Source organism: Hermetia illucens, chromosome 1 (genome assembly GCF_905115235.1).
Source record: "Hermetia illucens chromosome 1, iHerIll2.2.curated.20191125, whole genome shotgun sequence".
NCBI classification, from domain to species: domain Eukaryota; kingdom Metazoa; phylum Arthropoda; class Insecta; order Diptera; family Stratiomyidae; genus Hermetia; species Hermetia illucens.
Window position 1 is genome coordinate 88628978 of NC_051849.1, and position 17602 is coordinate 88646579.

At 45.1% G+C, this 17602-nt stretch overlaps 1 protein-coding gene across 1 annotated transcript in view; it reads left to right on the forward strand.

Annotated features, from left to right (window-relative positions):
* Positions 1–17602, forward strand: part of LOC119654499 — a 51145-nt gene that overhangs the window by 16513 nt on the left and 17030 nt on the right. The window contains exons 2-6 of the mRNA XM_038059968.1: positions 7935–8330; positions 8485–8559; positions 8622–8985; positions 9047–9076; positions 9146–9630. Coding sequence (XP_037915896.1) covers positions 7935–8330; positions 8485–8559; positions 8622–8985; positions 9047–9076; positions 9146–9630 — 1350 coding nt within the window. The remainder of the gene's footprint in view (positions 1–7934; positions 8331–8484; positions 8560–8621; positions 8986–9046; positions 9077–9145; positions 9631–17602) is intronic.

The following is a 17602-nucleotide window of genomic DNA, read 5'->3' on the forward strand; positions in this document are numbered from 1 at the left end:
TGAGTACCACCATAGGCTTTTCGTAAGCCCACAATAGACTCCTCGGTGAGTTCTTTCAACTTGAATTGCTCCTTCAGAGCAATACAAATTTCTTCTTTCGATGTTACTTCATCGAGATCCTTACATTGAAGGTAGATCTCATGTTTTTGGGCACGCACTGCGGCATTCTCCCCAAGTGAGTTTTTCACTTGAGTGCAGTCATCATGAGTCATCAGTTTTGCCCACGCTGGATCTTTTCAGCTGGAACATGGGATCCCCTTTCTGGGTTCTTCGGATTCGGTTTACATTTCCGCTCAGATCTTTTAGGTCGGGATCCGCTTTGACCTTTTTGAGTATCTCCGCGTAGGACAGATTGCCCTTACTGGAGATAACAATTACATCTGGACGAGTTCGCACTTTTGCCTTTCGTTCCGCTTTTTTGTTGGTAACTTTAGTCCATCCATCGTTTTCGCTGGTCTTAGGCTTCGCAACGCTGGTCGAGTTTCCTAGATTCGCTGTACGGTTTCCTCCTTCTGACCTGTTGGTGTTGGTTTTCCGGATGTCCTGTCCGCCTTTTTTTCTCTTAGGCGCCTGCTGATTACTAAAAGGATCCCCCTCTTTTTCACGTACTCGCTTATTTCGCTGGGATGCGATGGTAGTACGGTTAGACGTCACTTGGGTCGCTTGTGATACTGTTGGCACAGCGGGGTTCGGCGTGTTCTTATTATTCTTTTCCTCCATCTGTGATCTATTATAGAGAACTCTAATAGCCCTCACCATATTCTTTATGGCTTGGTGCACGTTGTGCTTGTCCTTGATGAAGTCGCACAGCTGAACAATTTTTGCCCCAAGCTGGATAAATGGTAATTCCTCCGGATCGGGACTGTGCTCCCTATAAGTCCCGGCAGGGTTACTCCTTTTACATGGTCCTTCACTTTTGGCCTGTACTTTATCCTTCATCGTCTTTGGCATTGGTGGAGATCTCAAAGTTGATGAGCTTCTTTTGAATGGATCTCTTCCTTGTTCCTGGAGCACCTCCTGCTGTCGAGCATCTTGAACATGTGCGGTGGGTGTTGTCACGGTTTTTGTTGTCCAAAAAGCTGCTTTTAGTTCATCTTTGTTTGGTCTTGTTATTGGTGTTCTCGGTAAAGTCGTACTTCGCTTGAATACTTCTTTCTCCAGATCCAAATCACTTGTAGCATTATATGCCAAGGTGGCCAAGTTGTCCACCACCGAGGCACAGCGGTCGAGGGATATCGACGACCGGGAGTCCGCTTGCTCACTCCCAAAAGCCGCCGGTACTGGGGTTCCGAGCCCCTGCACCGTAAGTTTCCTCCTTCTCTCGTCTTCCATGGTGGTTTTATGTTCTGGGTATCCTTCCCATAGCCATTTTGGTCCGCGCGCCAGAGATGAGCAAACACTAGCCCATGCACAATCAAAAAAGAAAAGTGCATGAACACATATTTACACATCAATAGGTATGCCCCTATCCGCCAGCTGGGGTCGCGCCTGATGGGAGATCTGGCCACTCCTGACAGGTCTGTCTGTCTGTCTGTCACACCCAATTTATTCGGAAAAGGCTAGAGCGATTGTCACGAAAATTGGTGAGAGGATGTAATCTAGGGTTCCCTTTACATGCAGTAAGTGGCGCCATCTTGTGTTACGTTTAAGGGGGGCTCCCCATACATGTGAATGGAGGGTGCAAATTTTTTTTTATAGAATGTTCCCATGTGGGGTATCAAATGAAAGGTCTCAATTAGTACTTTTCGAAAGTGGTTCCATATTTAATATTGGGTGAAACACAGGGGAGTGAGGGCTCAAAATATGACCCCCAAAAAGTGTAACAGGTCTCGTTCTCAGAACCTATTCAACCGAAAAATCTGAAAAAAAAACACAGTATTGCATCTCTATGAAATCTAGGCCTCAAAATATATCCGGTTCCGATATCTGCAGAAATAAAGTTAATAATAGTATATTTACACATTTTAGAAATTTACCCGGCAACCCCCCTTATGTTCATCTCAGAAGTACAAAATTTGGCACGCGTATAATGAAGAACATAATACACAAGCTAGTCAAGTTTGAAGAAAATCCAACTATTATTAACAGAGTTATAGGGGGTAAAACTTTACCATTTTTTGTGAATTTCATGCACTCTTCAACCTGCATGACGTCATCATCAGATATCAATTCGTCAATACCACAACCAAATGAGTTCTTATGAATGGGGTCCCAAAGAATTATTTTGTTGTAGTTTTTTATCAATTGTGTATGTAGGTATATAGTATTTGCGTGCTAATGAACTTTGCGGGTAGTGCCTATAGATATAAGAAGTAAATCGGAAATATGGGTACGATCAATTTATATACGTGCATATATGTGTACGGTATTCGGAAATAGGCAGTTTGTTTGTTTAGGGTGAGCGTAATATCTACGGCTGTAATATGTACGTATCTCTCGTAGTTTGGAAAAATATGAAGGAATATGTTGGGTTTGTAGCTATATGCGAATAGGAAAATGTGCGTTGAAATTTCTTACATAAGATAAACACAAAACCTTCATACCCGAAGCGCGAGCTTCCGGTATTCCGACTTGTTTTTATATTTGATGTTGGTTAAATTGTTGGCTTTTGCTAATAATATTAAACTCAGAGTGTGAAGCGTATGAGGTTGACTACTTCAATACAGGACTTTCCATCAAATGATTTATTTAAATTACTTTCTAAAAAATAGATGCCAATAGAATTTTTAACTATGTGACACGGAACTGTCAGGCTCATCGCTCCTCACATCTTCTTCTTTTTCTTCCGCCTTCAGTTCACAAGCGTGGTCGGCTCGTCGTGATCGGTTTCGTCATTTTATTTTATCAAATGCCTGATCAGGATGTAATCGCGAGACCTTCAAATCCCCATCCAGTTTATCATACGACCATTGTTTTGGCCGGCTTTTTGGTTGCTTACCATTGACTTCGATGTTCTGACCAATACTGGTTGTTGAATTCTCGTTAGCGTGAATTACGTGACCACACCATCGAAAACGCCTCTCTTGCAGTTTTTCCACGATCGGTGCAAACCCATATCGATCGCGGATATTCTCATTTCAGACGTGATCAAAACGTGTCACGCCACCAGTGCAATGCAACATTTTCGTCCCCATTACCGCAAGACGCCGTTCATTGTCCTTTCTAGTCAACACTCAAACTATAGAGAGCGACAGACGGATGACATTGTAATAAATTTTAGATTTGGGACGTGCGCTGATACGTTGATCACAAAGAATACCAGTTGCGGAATGTCACTTCCTCCAGGTGGCGTTAATGCTTGAAACATTTCATTACGCAGTTCTCCATTGGGTGGTAGCATTGACTCGAGATATTTAAATCGCTCAGTTCTTTCAATGGCAGTAATCTGCCCCTCCAGATATTTAAATCGCTGAGTTCAGGCAATGGTGGTAACCTGCCCAGAAATGAGCGATTTAAATATCTCGGGTCAATGCTATAAGCCAATGGAGAACTAAGTTATGCTCCTCACATAGGGAAACACAAAACCTTTTATACCTGAAGCGTCAAGCTTCCGGTTTCCCGACTTGTTTTGTTATTAAAACATGTGGAAATCTCCAAAAGACTCTGGCCTTAATACGCCAAGTGTGGGATTTTTACCCACTAAAACAAAGTTAAACCTATACAGGTATTCACGATATCTTCCATGCCCAGTGAGAAACTGGGTGAGATTATAATTGATCTCCGCATGTTTTCTCACGAGCCACTCCCCTGTGAAAGGGATCAACTTGTAAGTCCAACGACCTTTTTCCGACTAACGCATCGCTGTTGCCATCTGCTTATGAACCTTTCCTTTTCGGCTTCTTTCACCTGCGCTAAAGAAGAGATGTAGCTGATATAATATATGTTCATAATCAAATATGAGATCGTCTTTCTGGTTTTTGCTGACATTTCCGGCTAGGTCTTTTAGGTCGGGGTCAGCTTTCACCTTTTAGTTCCTCTGCATACGATAGATTTCCATTGCTGGAGATTACCATTGCCCCTGGGCACTGTGGTTTCTGATTTTTCTTATTATTTGCGACTTTGTCCATCCACCGTTTTTATTTTCCTTGGGTTTCGTTTCACTAGCCGACATTCCCACTTTGGGCACGTCCTTCAGTTCCTCTTAGTTCCGTTTGTTAGACTTATCAGAGCGCCGTCTTTGAGTCGCACACTTTTACTTGACTGGAGGTAGATGACCTTACGCTTTGGTGTTATTCGAATCGCCCGTGATACTGTTGGGACAGTGGTTTTCGACTTAGGTATTCTTTCTTCTTCCTGCGACCTATAAGAAAACACTTTGATGTCTCTCGCCATGTTCTTCGTTGATTGGTGCACGTTTTCCTTATCCTTAATGAATTTGGACAGATCAACAATTTTAGCACAAGCCGAAAGGCAGTTCTTCCGATTTAGGGCTCTGCTCTCTGTTACAGACCTTCCTTCACCTTTCTCATTTGATGAGCTTTCCCTTTTGCCCTGCTGCTACTGAATGGGCCTATTCATTGATCCTGGAATAGAATGGAGTTATTGAATTAAATGTATTAAAATAAGTTTCCGATTTTACTGTAGATTTATTATTCAGAGTCTCGCATTCACGTGTTTTGAGACACAACATATGCCCTTCTTGAGTGCTAAGTTTATAAAGGTTTGTTTCCATTAATTCGCTAGAGTTACTGTTGTGGACAATGAAGTGCAATATTTCATACCGATCTGTCAATATTATTATATTCACAACCATCCAAGGTTTGCCTATTGAGCTAAGGTTTAGGAATATATAGAATAACGGCCGACGATCCCTCTTCACGCTCAATGAAAGGCGACAAACTTAAGGATAGACTGGGAACAACATCCAAAGGCAACGAAATGTGTGCGGACTTCTGAAAACGTATTTCCACATCTCTGATTGTCGCAAAAACGCAAAAAAGCAGTGACCAACCGAAGACAGTTCGAATGTAGAATAAAGCCCACTAAACCAGACTACTACCGGTAACGGTTCTTCTAAATATAGCACAAGGTGCAAGGATGGCCGCTCTGTGCAACTCAACGTATAGTCCGGCTCTTAAATCAAGCGTCTTCAGCACTTTAAGTCAGTTTTGCGTATCCGATATTGCTCAATATGCTGCATGCAAATGTTATGGTATGTGCTGAAGGGTCTCCCCACTTCAAAGTTACATCAACATCATCAAAGACGCAACAACCGGTATCCGGTCTAGACCTGCCTTAATAAGGAACTCCAAACGTCCCGGTTTTGCGCCGAGGTGCACCAATTCGATATCCCTAAAAGCTGTCTGGCGTCCTGGCCTACGCCATCGCTCCATCTTAGGCAGGGTCTGCCTCGTCTTCTTTTTCTACCATAGATATTGCCCTTATTGGCTTTCCGGGTGGGATCATCCTCATCCATTCGAATTAAGTGACCCCCCCCCCCCCCCTGATCGCAATCTATTGCATTGGATTAAACCACAACATGACGGTCATGGTATCGCTCATAGATTTCGTCATTGTGTAGGCTACGGAATCGTCCATCCTCATGTAGGGGGCCAAAAATTCTTCGGAGGATTTTTCTCTCGAACGCGGCTAAGAGTTCACAATTTTTCTTGCTAAGAACCCAAGTCTCCGAGGAATACATGAGAACTGGCAAGATCATGGTCATAGTCATAGTTGTACAGTAAGTGCTTTGACCCTATGTTGAGACATTTCGAGCGGAACACTTTTGCAAGCTCTTCAGCTCTGTTGGCTGACAACAGCCGCGCGCGGATTTCATCATCGTAGCTGTTATCGGTTGTGATTTTCGACCCTAGATAGGAGAAATTGTCAACGGTCTCAAAGTTGTATTCTCCTATCTTTATTCTTCTTCGTGTTTGACCAATGCGGTTTGATGTTGTTGGTTGGTTCGTCTTCGGTGCTGACGTTGCCACCATAGATTTTGTCTTGCTTTCATTGATGTGCAGCCCAACATCTCGCGCCAATCACCGCCTGCTCGATCTAGATGAAGGCAGTTTGTACGTCTCAGGTGGTTCTTCCCATGATGTCGATATCGTCAGCATAGGCCAGTAGTTGGGACTTAAAGAAACTTAAAGAGGATTGTACCTCTTGCATTTACCTCAGCATCACGGATACTCTCTCGAGAACCAGGTTAAAGGGGACGCATGATAGGGCATCCCATTGTCGTAGACCGTTGTTGATGTCGAATGGTCTTGAAAGTGATCCTGCTGCTTTTATCTGGCCTCGTGCATTGGTCAGGGTCAGCTTAGTCAGTCTTATTAGTTTCGTCGGGATACCGAATTCTTTCATGGCTGTGTACAGTTTCACCCTGGCTATGCTATCATAGGCGGCTTTAAAGTCGATGAACAGATGGTGCAACTGTTGTCTTTGGTATGGGCCAATGATGTTCTTTGCATATGGGGCTATCCGGCCTAGCAAGGTAGTGAAGAATATCTTATAGATGGTACTCAGCAACCTGACACCTCTATAATTGCTGCACTGTGTGGTATCTCCCTTTTTATATATGAGACAGATAATGCCTCGTTACCAATCGCCAGGCATTGATTCGCTGTCCCATACCTTGAGCACAAGTTGATGAACCACTTGGTGTAACTGGTCGCCTCCATATTTAATCAATTCAGCTGTAATTCCATCGGCTATTGGCGACTTATGATTTTTTAGCCGATGAATTACACGGACTGTTTCTCCTAAACTTGATGGTGGCAGTATTTGTCCGTTGTCTTCAGTTGACGGGACTTCCAACTCGCCGATGTTCTGGTTGTTCAGTAGCTCATCAAAGCACTCAATCCATATGCCCATTCTGACGGAAATCAGATTTTCCTCTTTGTCTCGGCAGGATGAGCTTCGAGGTGTATAAGGCTTCATCCTGCTTACTTGTTGGTAAAACTTGCGCGCCTGTTGCGGTTGCTCCCTGTACTTTTCGAGTTCACAGACTTGTTGGTTCTCCCAGACTTCCTTTTTCCGTCTGTGAATTCGCTTCTCCGGTCGATGGAGTTCGTGATAAGTCTCTGCGCATTGCCCGCGTTCTTTGAGAATGCAACATTACTCGGTATGCGGCATTCTTCCGTTCCGTTGCTAGCTTACATTCATCGTGAAAGCAGCCATTCCGACTCCTTTTGCGGCTGGGGTCAAGTGTGTTTGTGGCCGTATCCATGATAACGTTCTTCAGGTGGTTGTGAAAATCATTTGTAGAAGGTTCATCTCCAGGTCCTCTGTTGACTGCGGTTATTGCTGCATCCATTTCCCTCTTATGTCGCGGTGGGCTGTGTTGCGGATGGCTTCAGTGTTAACTCTCACCTGATTGTCAGATTCTAAGTGGTATTGTTAGTCGAGCTCGGAGCACCATGTCAACGAGATAGTGAAAGTTACATAAACGGGAGTTATTAATTGAGGATCATAACCGTATCTAATTCTTTGTTGGAAACAAAGTATCCTGAATTGAAGTTCGGAGTCTTTCGGTCTCATAGAACCGTACACCGCTAGTCAACCATTTGTTAGAGGCTTCGATACCAACACCTGGCAAAAACAAATTTTTGATATGACCTTGGTGAATGAGTTTCTCATTCCGTATGTCGATCTTCAGTTGAATTGAAGCTACATTCGACATGGGATCCCATTCTCTGCTTTCCAAGTTCAAAGGATACAATTTGTTATCTATGTCACGACGGCAGTTTGATGTAATTGGCAAGGGGATTTTTTTCCGCTCAGGAGAAAAACTAACCGGAAGAATGCCTGGAATACATTCATGCACCCAAAGTTTCCCTTATAAACACATTCGAACCCTTGAATACCTGAAGCATCCAGCTTCTGATTTTCTAGCATGCTGGGCAAACTGGTTTTGCATGTACTAATAATCAAATATTTTCTCATCTATCTTAACAAAATTAAACTTTAAAGAGTGTTATTTCTTATCGTAGGGCGATAAAAAGAAACACGGAGAGAAGGGGTCTGCGGAGCCAGCATTGCAACCAGCTGAAAAAGACAAGTTAACAACACAAGAGAAAACCAAAGATAGGCCCCAAGAAATTGATAAACCTAAAAATAATGATACAGAGCAATTGGAACAGAGAGAGAAGACCGAAGCAATTGATGCTACTCAGGAAAGATCCAAAGGTGGTAGCGGTTCCGGACAATGGGAAAGACGAGAATCTGACAGCGTCCATTCGGAAGGCGAGAGAAAAATTACTAACAAAGAAAATAGTGGCAGAGTTGAAGAATTACAGAACAAATCGGTAGACATTACAAAATCCGATGACGAACAAAAGGAAGGAGATTGGACCAAAACTCACCAAGATCGCAAGCACTCCCTGAGTGTAAGTAATCATTCATTATTAAAACTTCAGAAGCTCTTCGTGTATGCTGATGGTGACGAATGAAAATGAAGTTCCCAATATGTCGTTCGTAATCGTTCTCCAGAAGTTCCCCTGTTAGCATTAATTTCCATAAGTAAACCGTTTCTAATTTTAGAAAACTTTTACAATCGATGATTCTACTTTCGAAAGGGTTGTACGCAAAGAACTTCTCGAGGGACGAACGCCTGTGGTACTTAGCCAAATGCATGAGTGAAAATTCCTATCAGACGCGTACCTTTCCTTTGATTTTAGGTTTCATCTCAATCCACTCTGACGCCAGCTTTAGTAAAGCCTGTGGCAATAATGGACCATTTAGGGCACGAGTGTGGGAATCGACGAAAATATATACGGCAGATGATCAAGATTAAAGGGAAAGAGACCTTAGCCGAAATGAAGAAACTTTTAAAACAATATGAGGGCAGACTGGATCTATACATTAGAGCATGCAAGGATCACATCGCACGAAGAAAAAATGAACAGTTTCGACATTATGAGGAGACCCCAAAAGAGATATATATCTCAAATAAGGAACGGAGCTTCATCCCAAAACCACCAAAGCAGGCGATGATTCAGCGAGAAAACCCAGAGGTCCAGCTTAGTTTCGTCAGCGGAAATGGTTAACTATGCAATGCTTTCGACAAAAAATTTCAACGAACTCAATCATTTTCATTTGATAGGTGAACCTTTTCAACAAAGTAATGAACAGGGTATGCCTAGCAAATTCTTTCACATGGTCCCATTAGTCCCAGCTTTAATGACGGTTTCTAATATTATAGCCCCGGAATCGCGGGAGCTCTTTGGGGAAAGTGAACAAAGCTTAACCGCACGAGATCGAAAACATAAACATGGTGAGCTGTTCTTCCACGAACCGAAATCAGCTCTGAGTGCCCAAACAGCGAAGAAAGTGATTGATTCGGTGTCGCGTCAAACGGAGGCTTTTCAAAGCCTTGACGTCTACGCACAGGAATTAAATGGAGCCATACAAAATCTGACTAAAGTTCTCACCGAATTTGCCGATCTTAGAAACTTTATCGGAAATTTATTGAAAGTTGATGGCCCTACTTCTGACCACAACCCGCCAGCTTATGCAGAGCGACTCCCTTCTCCCAACCCGGGACCTTCTTATCGAACAGCAGGGCATTCCCGTCAAGCACTTCGCCCCACTAATCAAACTTCTAATCGTGTTCCGGGAAGATTTCTCTATGATAAAGGACAAAATGGCTCATCGAATTCACCACAAAGTAAAGAAACGATCGGCAAGGTACTTGTAGCTACTTACAGCGAATTTTACTTAAATTTTACTAATCAATATTAGGTATTTTTCGTTCTATAATATTTGAAAAAGTGAAATAGGAACCCTAGTCTTCTAAAATGTCGTGGGGGTCGTTAGGGATTAAATTTAAAATAGGGCAGAAGATTGATTAGGAGTGGAATTGGCCATTCTACCTGGATGGAAGGACCTGAAAGAGTGACCATCTGTATAGAAGATTGCCCTATCCTTTCTATTGAGCAGGTTATCACTACTGCAGGTCGTGAGAAGTTGCGGGATTCGGTACTTGCGGGGAAGTCGTCCTCGCCGATTTCAACTCCCATACGTCCAACGATTAAGAAGAGATACTTCTTGGTGGTAGAGATGCTTTTCTAGAACAACCAAATGTCTACCCATTAAAGTGTCGATATGCGGTGTTTGGATAGAATCATAAAGGTTGGAGATGTGCATCATACTATCGACATTTAAATATTCCGTTACAGTGGCTGAGGGTTTGCCTTTTTTTGAAGCGTACGTGGGGAAACATCAGAGCAGAAAGTTCAGCGGACAATAATTAATGTGAGATGATAGGCAAGAACTAATAGTTCCTTTCTTTACGTTGCGGCGACAGGTTGCAGCTACTTGTAGAATTCGGGGCCCACTAAAACCCTCGCTTTTCTATACCAGTACGAAAAAATCATGCCGTCCGTCCCAGACCTCCACATGCTCCCATCTATAACACCTATTAAAGGGAAATGGATGCCACAATAATTAGTACTACCAAATGTCCGTCTGTCCGTCTGTCAGTCTGTCAGTCTGTCCGTCTGTCCGTCTTTTTTTTTTTTTTTTTTTTGAGGAGGTGGAAATCTTCAAAAGACTCTGGCCTGGGCACACCAGAGTGTGGGATTAAGTCCAACCACCCCTTTTCTGACTGGTCCCATCGCTGTTGCCACCTGCTTATGGATCTCTCCCTTTCGGCTTTTTTCACCTGAGATAAGGGAGAGATGGACCTGGCGTTATAAATGTTCATCATTTCGGCTGCCAGGATGTCAATCGGCATCATTCCCGAGATGACGAACGCTGCATCGTCTGAGACGGTCCTGAAGGCAGAACACACCCTTAGGGATGTTCTTCTGTAGTCGGCACTCAGTTTATGTGTATTGCCTAAAACCTGCAGTGCTTTTCCCCAAACTGGGACTGCATACAGCATGATAGAGCTCACCACCCTGGCTATGAGCAGCCTGCAAGTATGCCGCGGGCCTCCTACGTTCGGCATCATCCTTGCCAGAGAAATACTCGTGGTGGATGCTCGTTTACAAGTATGCTCTATGTGCTGCTTAAAATCCGTCTGTCCGTCTGTCCGTCTGTCCGTCTGCCCGTCTGTCCGTCTGTCCGTCTGTCCGTCTGCTCGTCTGTCCGTCTGTCCGTCTGTCCGTCTGTTCGTCAGTCCGTCTTTTTTTTTTTTTTTTTTTTATATCTTAGAAAGACACTGACGCGCCAGGTTGCAGCAGCGTGTGGGATTCTCACCCACTAAAACCACCCCCACTTTCTCCTTTTTCCTTTCCCGCGGAACCGCCGCAAAGCATTACTTCGCGGGGTGGACTGCGCTTTACGCGACCACGCCTTCCGTTCTTCGCGTCCTCCTTGCGCGCTCCGCTCTTCCCAGTTCCTCTTGTATTCGTTTGATGGCGGTGTTCACCGCTCACCAGTTTCCCTCCGATTTCAACATTTCCCCGACGATGTTCTGCGCGCTTAGAGTGGTTTTCAGGGAGTCTTCCAGACTCCTCCTTTCTGAGAGAAATCGTGGACAGTGGAACATAACATGCTCCGGGTCCTCAGGTGTGCAACCACATTCAGGACACAAGGGAGAATCATCCAGCCCGAATTGGTGCAGGTACTTCCTGTAACCGCCATGTCCTGACAGGAATTGCGTCAGATGGTAGTTAATCTCACCGTGTCGTCGCTGGATCCACTCCTCAATACGGGGAATCAAAGTGTGGGTCCAGCGACCCCTCTGCGAGTCATCCCACCGTTTCTGCCACTTCTCCAACGACTCTCGCCTTGCCGCCTTTCGGAATTCTGCATCGTTTTCAAGAGGATTCATTTTCCTTGTTTCGTACAGGCAGTGTGTCTCACTTGCCAGAATGTCTATCTAGATCATTCCCGCAATAACACACGCTGCCTCGCCTGACATTGTTCTGAAGGCGCTGCACACCCTTAGCGCCACTAAGCGGTAAGTCATATTCACTCTCCTACGATTACTCTCACAACGCTAATGCTTCCTCCCAAACTGGTGCCGCGTATAATAGTGTGGAGCAAACCACTCCGGCCACAAGTAATCTGCGACTGTATCTTGGACCTCCAATGTTAGGCATCATCCGCGCTAATGATACGCTGGTATTTGTCGCTTTCTCACAGGCATAGTCCAGATGTCCCTTGAAATTGATTTTAGCGTCAATCATCACCCCTAGGTATTTGATAACCGACTTCGAAGTGATGACGTGACCATCAACGCGAATATTAATCGTATTCCTCTTCCTACGATTGGTAATCAAGACCGCCTCCGTCTTTTGTTCCGCAAGGTCAAGCTGAACCATCTCCAGCCACGCTTTTATGGCGTTAATGGTTTTGTTAGTGTACATTTCAACATCTTCAGGTTCTTTCGCGACGACAACCACAGCTAGATCATCTGCGAAACCGATTATCGTGGCCTCCTTTGGCACGGGAAGGACAAGAACCCCATTGTACATGACGTTCCACAGGAGAGGACCCAACATTGAGTCCTCCTGCGGTGACGGTGTACTGCTTGGATCCCTCATCCGTGTCGTACCACAGTGTCCTCTCCGAAAGGTAACTGTTAAGGAGCTTAGTCAAGTAACTAGGGACACCCGTTTTAGCCAGTGAACTTTTTATCCACTCCCAGCTTGCGGAATTGAACGCATTTTTGATGTCCAATGTCACTACGGCACAGCATTTTTTAGACGACATCGCGTCTCGAGCCAGCTTCAAAATGTCTACGGCGTCGATCGTTGAGTGGGCTTGACGAAATCCAAATTGTCGCTCCGATAGTTCATCCTTATATTCGATGATAGGGAGCAGTCTGTTGTAGATGACCCTTTCGAGCATCTTTCCTGCCGTGTCGATAAGGCAAATCGGTCGGTATGATGATGGGTGTCCTGGGTGTTTATTCGGCTTCGGGAGCAAAACTAGTTTTTGCCCCTTCCACCGGTCGGGGAAAACTCCATCTATCATGCATATTTCAAACACGCTGATAAACCAGTCGGGTCTGGTCTTAACAGCGAATTTAAGGGCTCTGTTGGGAACAGCATCCAGACCGGGTGCTTTGTTATCACCAATTCTCCGGCAAATTTGCGTAAGTTCCTCCTCAGCTACCGCAGGTATGGTGTAGATGTCGAGTGCTCGCTTGTGTTGTTTGCGCTCTCCTTTATCCGGGGGGAAGAGCGCCGTCACGATATCGAGCAGAAGATGCGGGCAGGTCAATTGTGGTGTTCGCCCTCTCATCTTCTTCATAACTATCCTGTACGCTGTTCCCCAGGGGCTTTGGTCTGCCTCTGTGCAAAGCTCCTTGAAGCATTCTCGCTTGCTGGTCCGTATAGCCCGCTTAAGCCTACCTCGAAGGTTCACATATCCTAGCCGTTTCTCGTCGAAATCTGGTCTTGCTTTAGATCGTTGGCAGATCTCTTCATTCCACCAATAGTTTGAGCGCCTTTTTGCGCATGCTCTTGTTATGCGTCCCATCATTTGCTCTACCTTTTCCGTAGCCGCACCATCGGGACTTTGGCCTCCCAGTAGCATCTCTATGAATGCATCCTCCTCAAGTTCTTTCACGGAGCAGCCCCGGTTTCCAGCCTCACGGGAACACGCATCAACGCATGGCCCATATTCGCTGTGAGTATAATGACACTGATATTCTCGTCGCCAATGTGGTACTCACATATGTCAGATCGACTATTGAGCCCGACCCTGTCCCACGAAAAGTGGAAACGTTTTCCGTGTTGGCAAGCACCAAATCTAACTCCGCGAAAGCCTCGAGCAGGATACGGCCCCTGGTGTTCGTAGTGCGACTGCCCCAATCCACCGCCCACGCGTCGAAATCACCAGCTATGATCTTGGGGTTTCGACTTCTTGCATCCGAGACTAGCATACCTAGCACTCCTTCGAATTCTGTTATCGTCGCGCTTGGTGGAACATAGCAACTATATATATAGATACCAGCTATTTTTGCCCTGACGAATCCAACTTCTGGAAACTCCATCACTTCTTGAATGGCCTGATTTCCACACGCCCATATTGCCGCCTTGCCAGTTTCATCTGCAGTCCAGGCACCGCTCTTATTGTTGCGATAAGGCTCGCTGATTATGGCAGCTTCGATTCCCTTCTCATAGATGGTCTGCGAGAGAAGGTCTTGCGCTGCCTCGCAGTGGTTGAGGTTGATTTGTATCAACCTCATTTTTTTACTGCATTCAAGGCTCGCCTAAACACTGGGCATCTGCTGCTGCCTGCAACGTGCCGACAGTCGACGCCCTTTTTTTCCTTGCAGAGCATGCATTCAGGCTCAGCTTTGCACTCCCTGAACATATGGTCTTCTCCCCCACATTTTCTGCAACATTTTGACCTGTCACAGTCACCGGTGCATTTCGTCGCTATATGGCCGAATTCCAGGCATCTAAAGCAGCGCGTAAGGGACACCTGCTCGCTGAGTCGGCAAACGACCCAACCTATTTTTATTTTCCCAGCCGCCAGCAGTTTGAACGCTGCTTCAGTTGGTAAGCTTATGGTTGCCGTTTGCGTGTCTCCGTATGCCTTCCTCAGTCCCCTGATTGCGGAATCTTGCAAGCGAAGTGGTCCGAACTGCTTTTCTAAGGCGTCACGGATATCCTCCTTGGTCGTGATTTCGTCAATGTCCTTACATTCTATGACAAGCTCCTGCTTTCTGGCCGGTACTTGAGCTTCTTCCCCTAAGGACTTCTCCACCTTGCCGAGGAAATTTTCCACCGTTTTGCCCGGAGACTTCTTCAGCTCCAGCATCAAGTCTCCTTTCTGGGAGCGTCTGATTCGGCTTCGGTTTTCTCCAAGGTCCATCAGCTCAGGATCGGATTTGACCTTCCTAAAGATATCGGCGTAAGTCATATCTCCTTTTTTGGAGATGATGATTAATTCGGGCCGTAATCTTCTTTTCTGCGTCGTATTTTTCCTTCCGCCAACCTTGGTCCATGCTTCCTTGGTCCCTTTTGAAGGCTTTGCCTCCCTTGGGTCAATTGGAGCCGGCGCCGCAGTTTCCACGATGTTGGTAACTTTGTTTCCCTTGCCTTTTGCCGGTGAGAGGCCTTTTTGCCTTTTCGCGTCCTGTGAGGATCAGAAAGAATCGTTCGCGCACTCTTTACTCCTCTTTTCAAGTTTACCGCCTTTTGGATTTTGAGGGGGTGTCACTTGTGTTGCCTGGGTGACGCTTGATTTCTTCGAGGCGTTTTTTTCTTCCTTGGCACCATTGTATAGTACCCGAATGGTACGGACCATGTTTTTGATGGCCTGGTGCACGTTGTGTTTGTCCTTAATAAATTCAGACAACTCTACTATTTTACCTCCGAGTAGGGCAAACGATGATTCTTCCGGACTCTGACATAGCTCCCCCGCTTGGTTTTTACATTGGGCGCTTATGTAGTTATTAGCCTTCCGGGAGCTTCCCTGATTTCCTTCCTCCATCAAGGTTGATTTCGGAGGAGATCGCACTATCGTCGAGCTTCTCTTAAATGGATCAACCACTAAGTCCTGCGACATGTTTCGACCAGGTGTAGTTAACCCCCTATGGGCTAATAACTGACCAGTTTGTGCCCCATATTTTCTTGGATTTTTGAACAGGCGTTCTCGGGAGTGACGTACTCCTTTTAAATACTTCTTTCTCCAGGCTACTTGTAGTATTTGATGCAACGGTGGCCAAGTAATCCACCACCGAAGCACTGCAGTCGAGGGATATCGACGGCCGGGAGCCTGCTTGCCCACTCCCAAAAGCCGCCGGTACTGGGTTTCCGAAGCCCTGCACCGTAACTTTATTCTCCTTCTGTGCCTCCATGTTTGGTTTTATTTCTGGGTATCCTTCCCATAGCCAATTTTTATCCACGGGCGGGCGTTTACTTCCCACCTACCCGGCCTGCGCATAAGCATGCCCAATACACGCACACCTCCAAATGCGTATATGTGCATATTCCTACGCATCCGCCGAACATTCCCCTATCCGCACGAAGGGACGCGCCTGATGGGAGATTTAGCAACTCCACACAGGACCAAATGTCCGTCTGTCTGTCCGTCTGTCTGTCCATCTTTTTAAGGTTTTGTGTGAAACAAAACCTTATTAGAATCGAGACGGTGTCTGTCTGTCCGTCTGTCCGTCTGTCTGTCTGTCTGTCTGTCTGTCTGTCTGTCTGTCTGTCTGTCACACCCGATTTACTCGGAAACGACTGGACCGATTGTCACGGAAATTGGTGAGAGTATGTAATCTGGTGATCCCTTTACATGCAGTAAGTGACGCCATCTTGTGTTAAGTTTAAGGGGGGGCTCCCCATACATGTGAATGGAGGGTGCAAATTTTTTTTTCACAGAATGTAGCCATGTAGGGTATCAAATGAAAGGTCTCAATTAGTACTTTTCGAATCTGGTTCAATATTTGATATTAGATGAAACATAGGGGAGTGAGGGTTCAAAATATGACCCACAAAAAGTGTAACAGGTCTCGTTCTCAGAACCTATCCAAACGAAAAATCTGAAAAAAATCACAGTGGTGCATCTCTACGAAATCTAGGCCTCAAAATATATCCGGTTCCGATATCTGCACAAATAAAGTTAATAATAGTATATTTCCACATTTTAGAAATTTACCCGGCACCCCCCCTTATGTTCATCCCAGAAGTACAAAATTTGGCATGCGTATAACGAAGAACATGATGCACAACTCGGTCAAGTTTGAAAAAATTCCAACTATTATTAACAAAGTTATAGGGGGTGAAACTTTACAATTTGTTGTGAATTTCGTGCACTCTGCAACCCGCATGACGTCATCATCACATATCAATTCGTCAATACCACAACGAAATGAGTTTTTATGAATTGGGTCCCAGAGAATTATTTTGTTTTAGTTTTTTAGTTATTTGTCAGCCAGACATGTGTGTATGTAGGTATATAATAGATGCGTGCTAATGAACTTTGCGGGTAGTGCCTAATTCAAATAGATATAAGAAGTAAATCGGAAATATGGGTACGATCAATTTATATACGTGCATATATGTGTACAGTATTCGGTAATAGGGAGTTTGTTTAGGGTGAGCGTGATATCTATGGCTGTAATATATACGTATGTCTCGTAGTTTGGAAAAATATGAAGGATTATGTTGGATTTGTAGCTATATACGGACAGAAAAATGTGCGTTGAAGTTTCTCACATAAGATGAACACAAAACCTTTGTACCCGAAGCGCGAGCTTCCGGTATTCCGACTTGTTTTTTTTTTGAGGAGGTGGAAATCAGTGTGTGGGATTTTTACCCACTAAAACCACCCCGACTCCCTCCCTGCCCCACAGAACCACCATAAGGTATTACATCACGGGGCGGAGTCAGCTCACTCTAGCTTAATCCCATTTCTTCTATACGCGGCAATTTATCTTGAATAGATACGATCATGCAGTTGGCCGCATCCCAATTCGCTTGTTTTGCTAGCATTTTTGCCACCAGATTTTCTGGTACCAGCACGTCTCCTAGAGTCTCCTCTAGATTCCTCCTTTCTTCCACAAATCTCGGACAGTGGAAGAGTATAGGCTCTGGGTCCTCTGGGGCTCCATCGCAATTTGGATAATCGGGTGAGGTCTCCAATTTAAACCGGTGCAGGTATTGGAGATATCCTCCATGTCCCGTGAGAAACTGGGCGAGATTATAATTAATCTCACCGTGTCGTCTCTCCAACCACTCCTTGATGG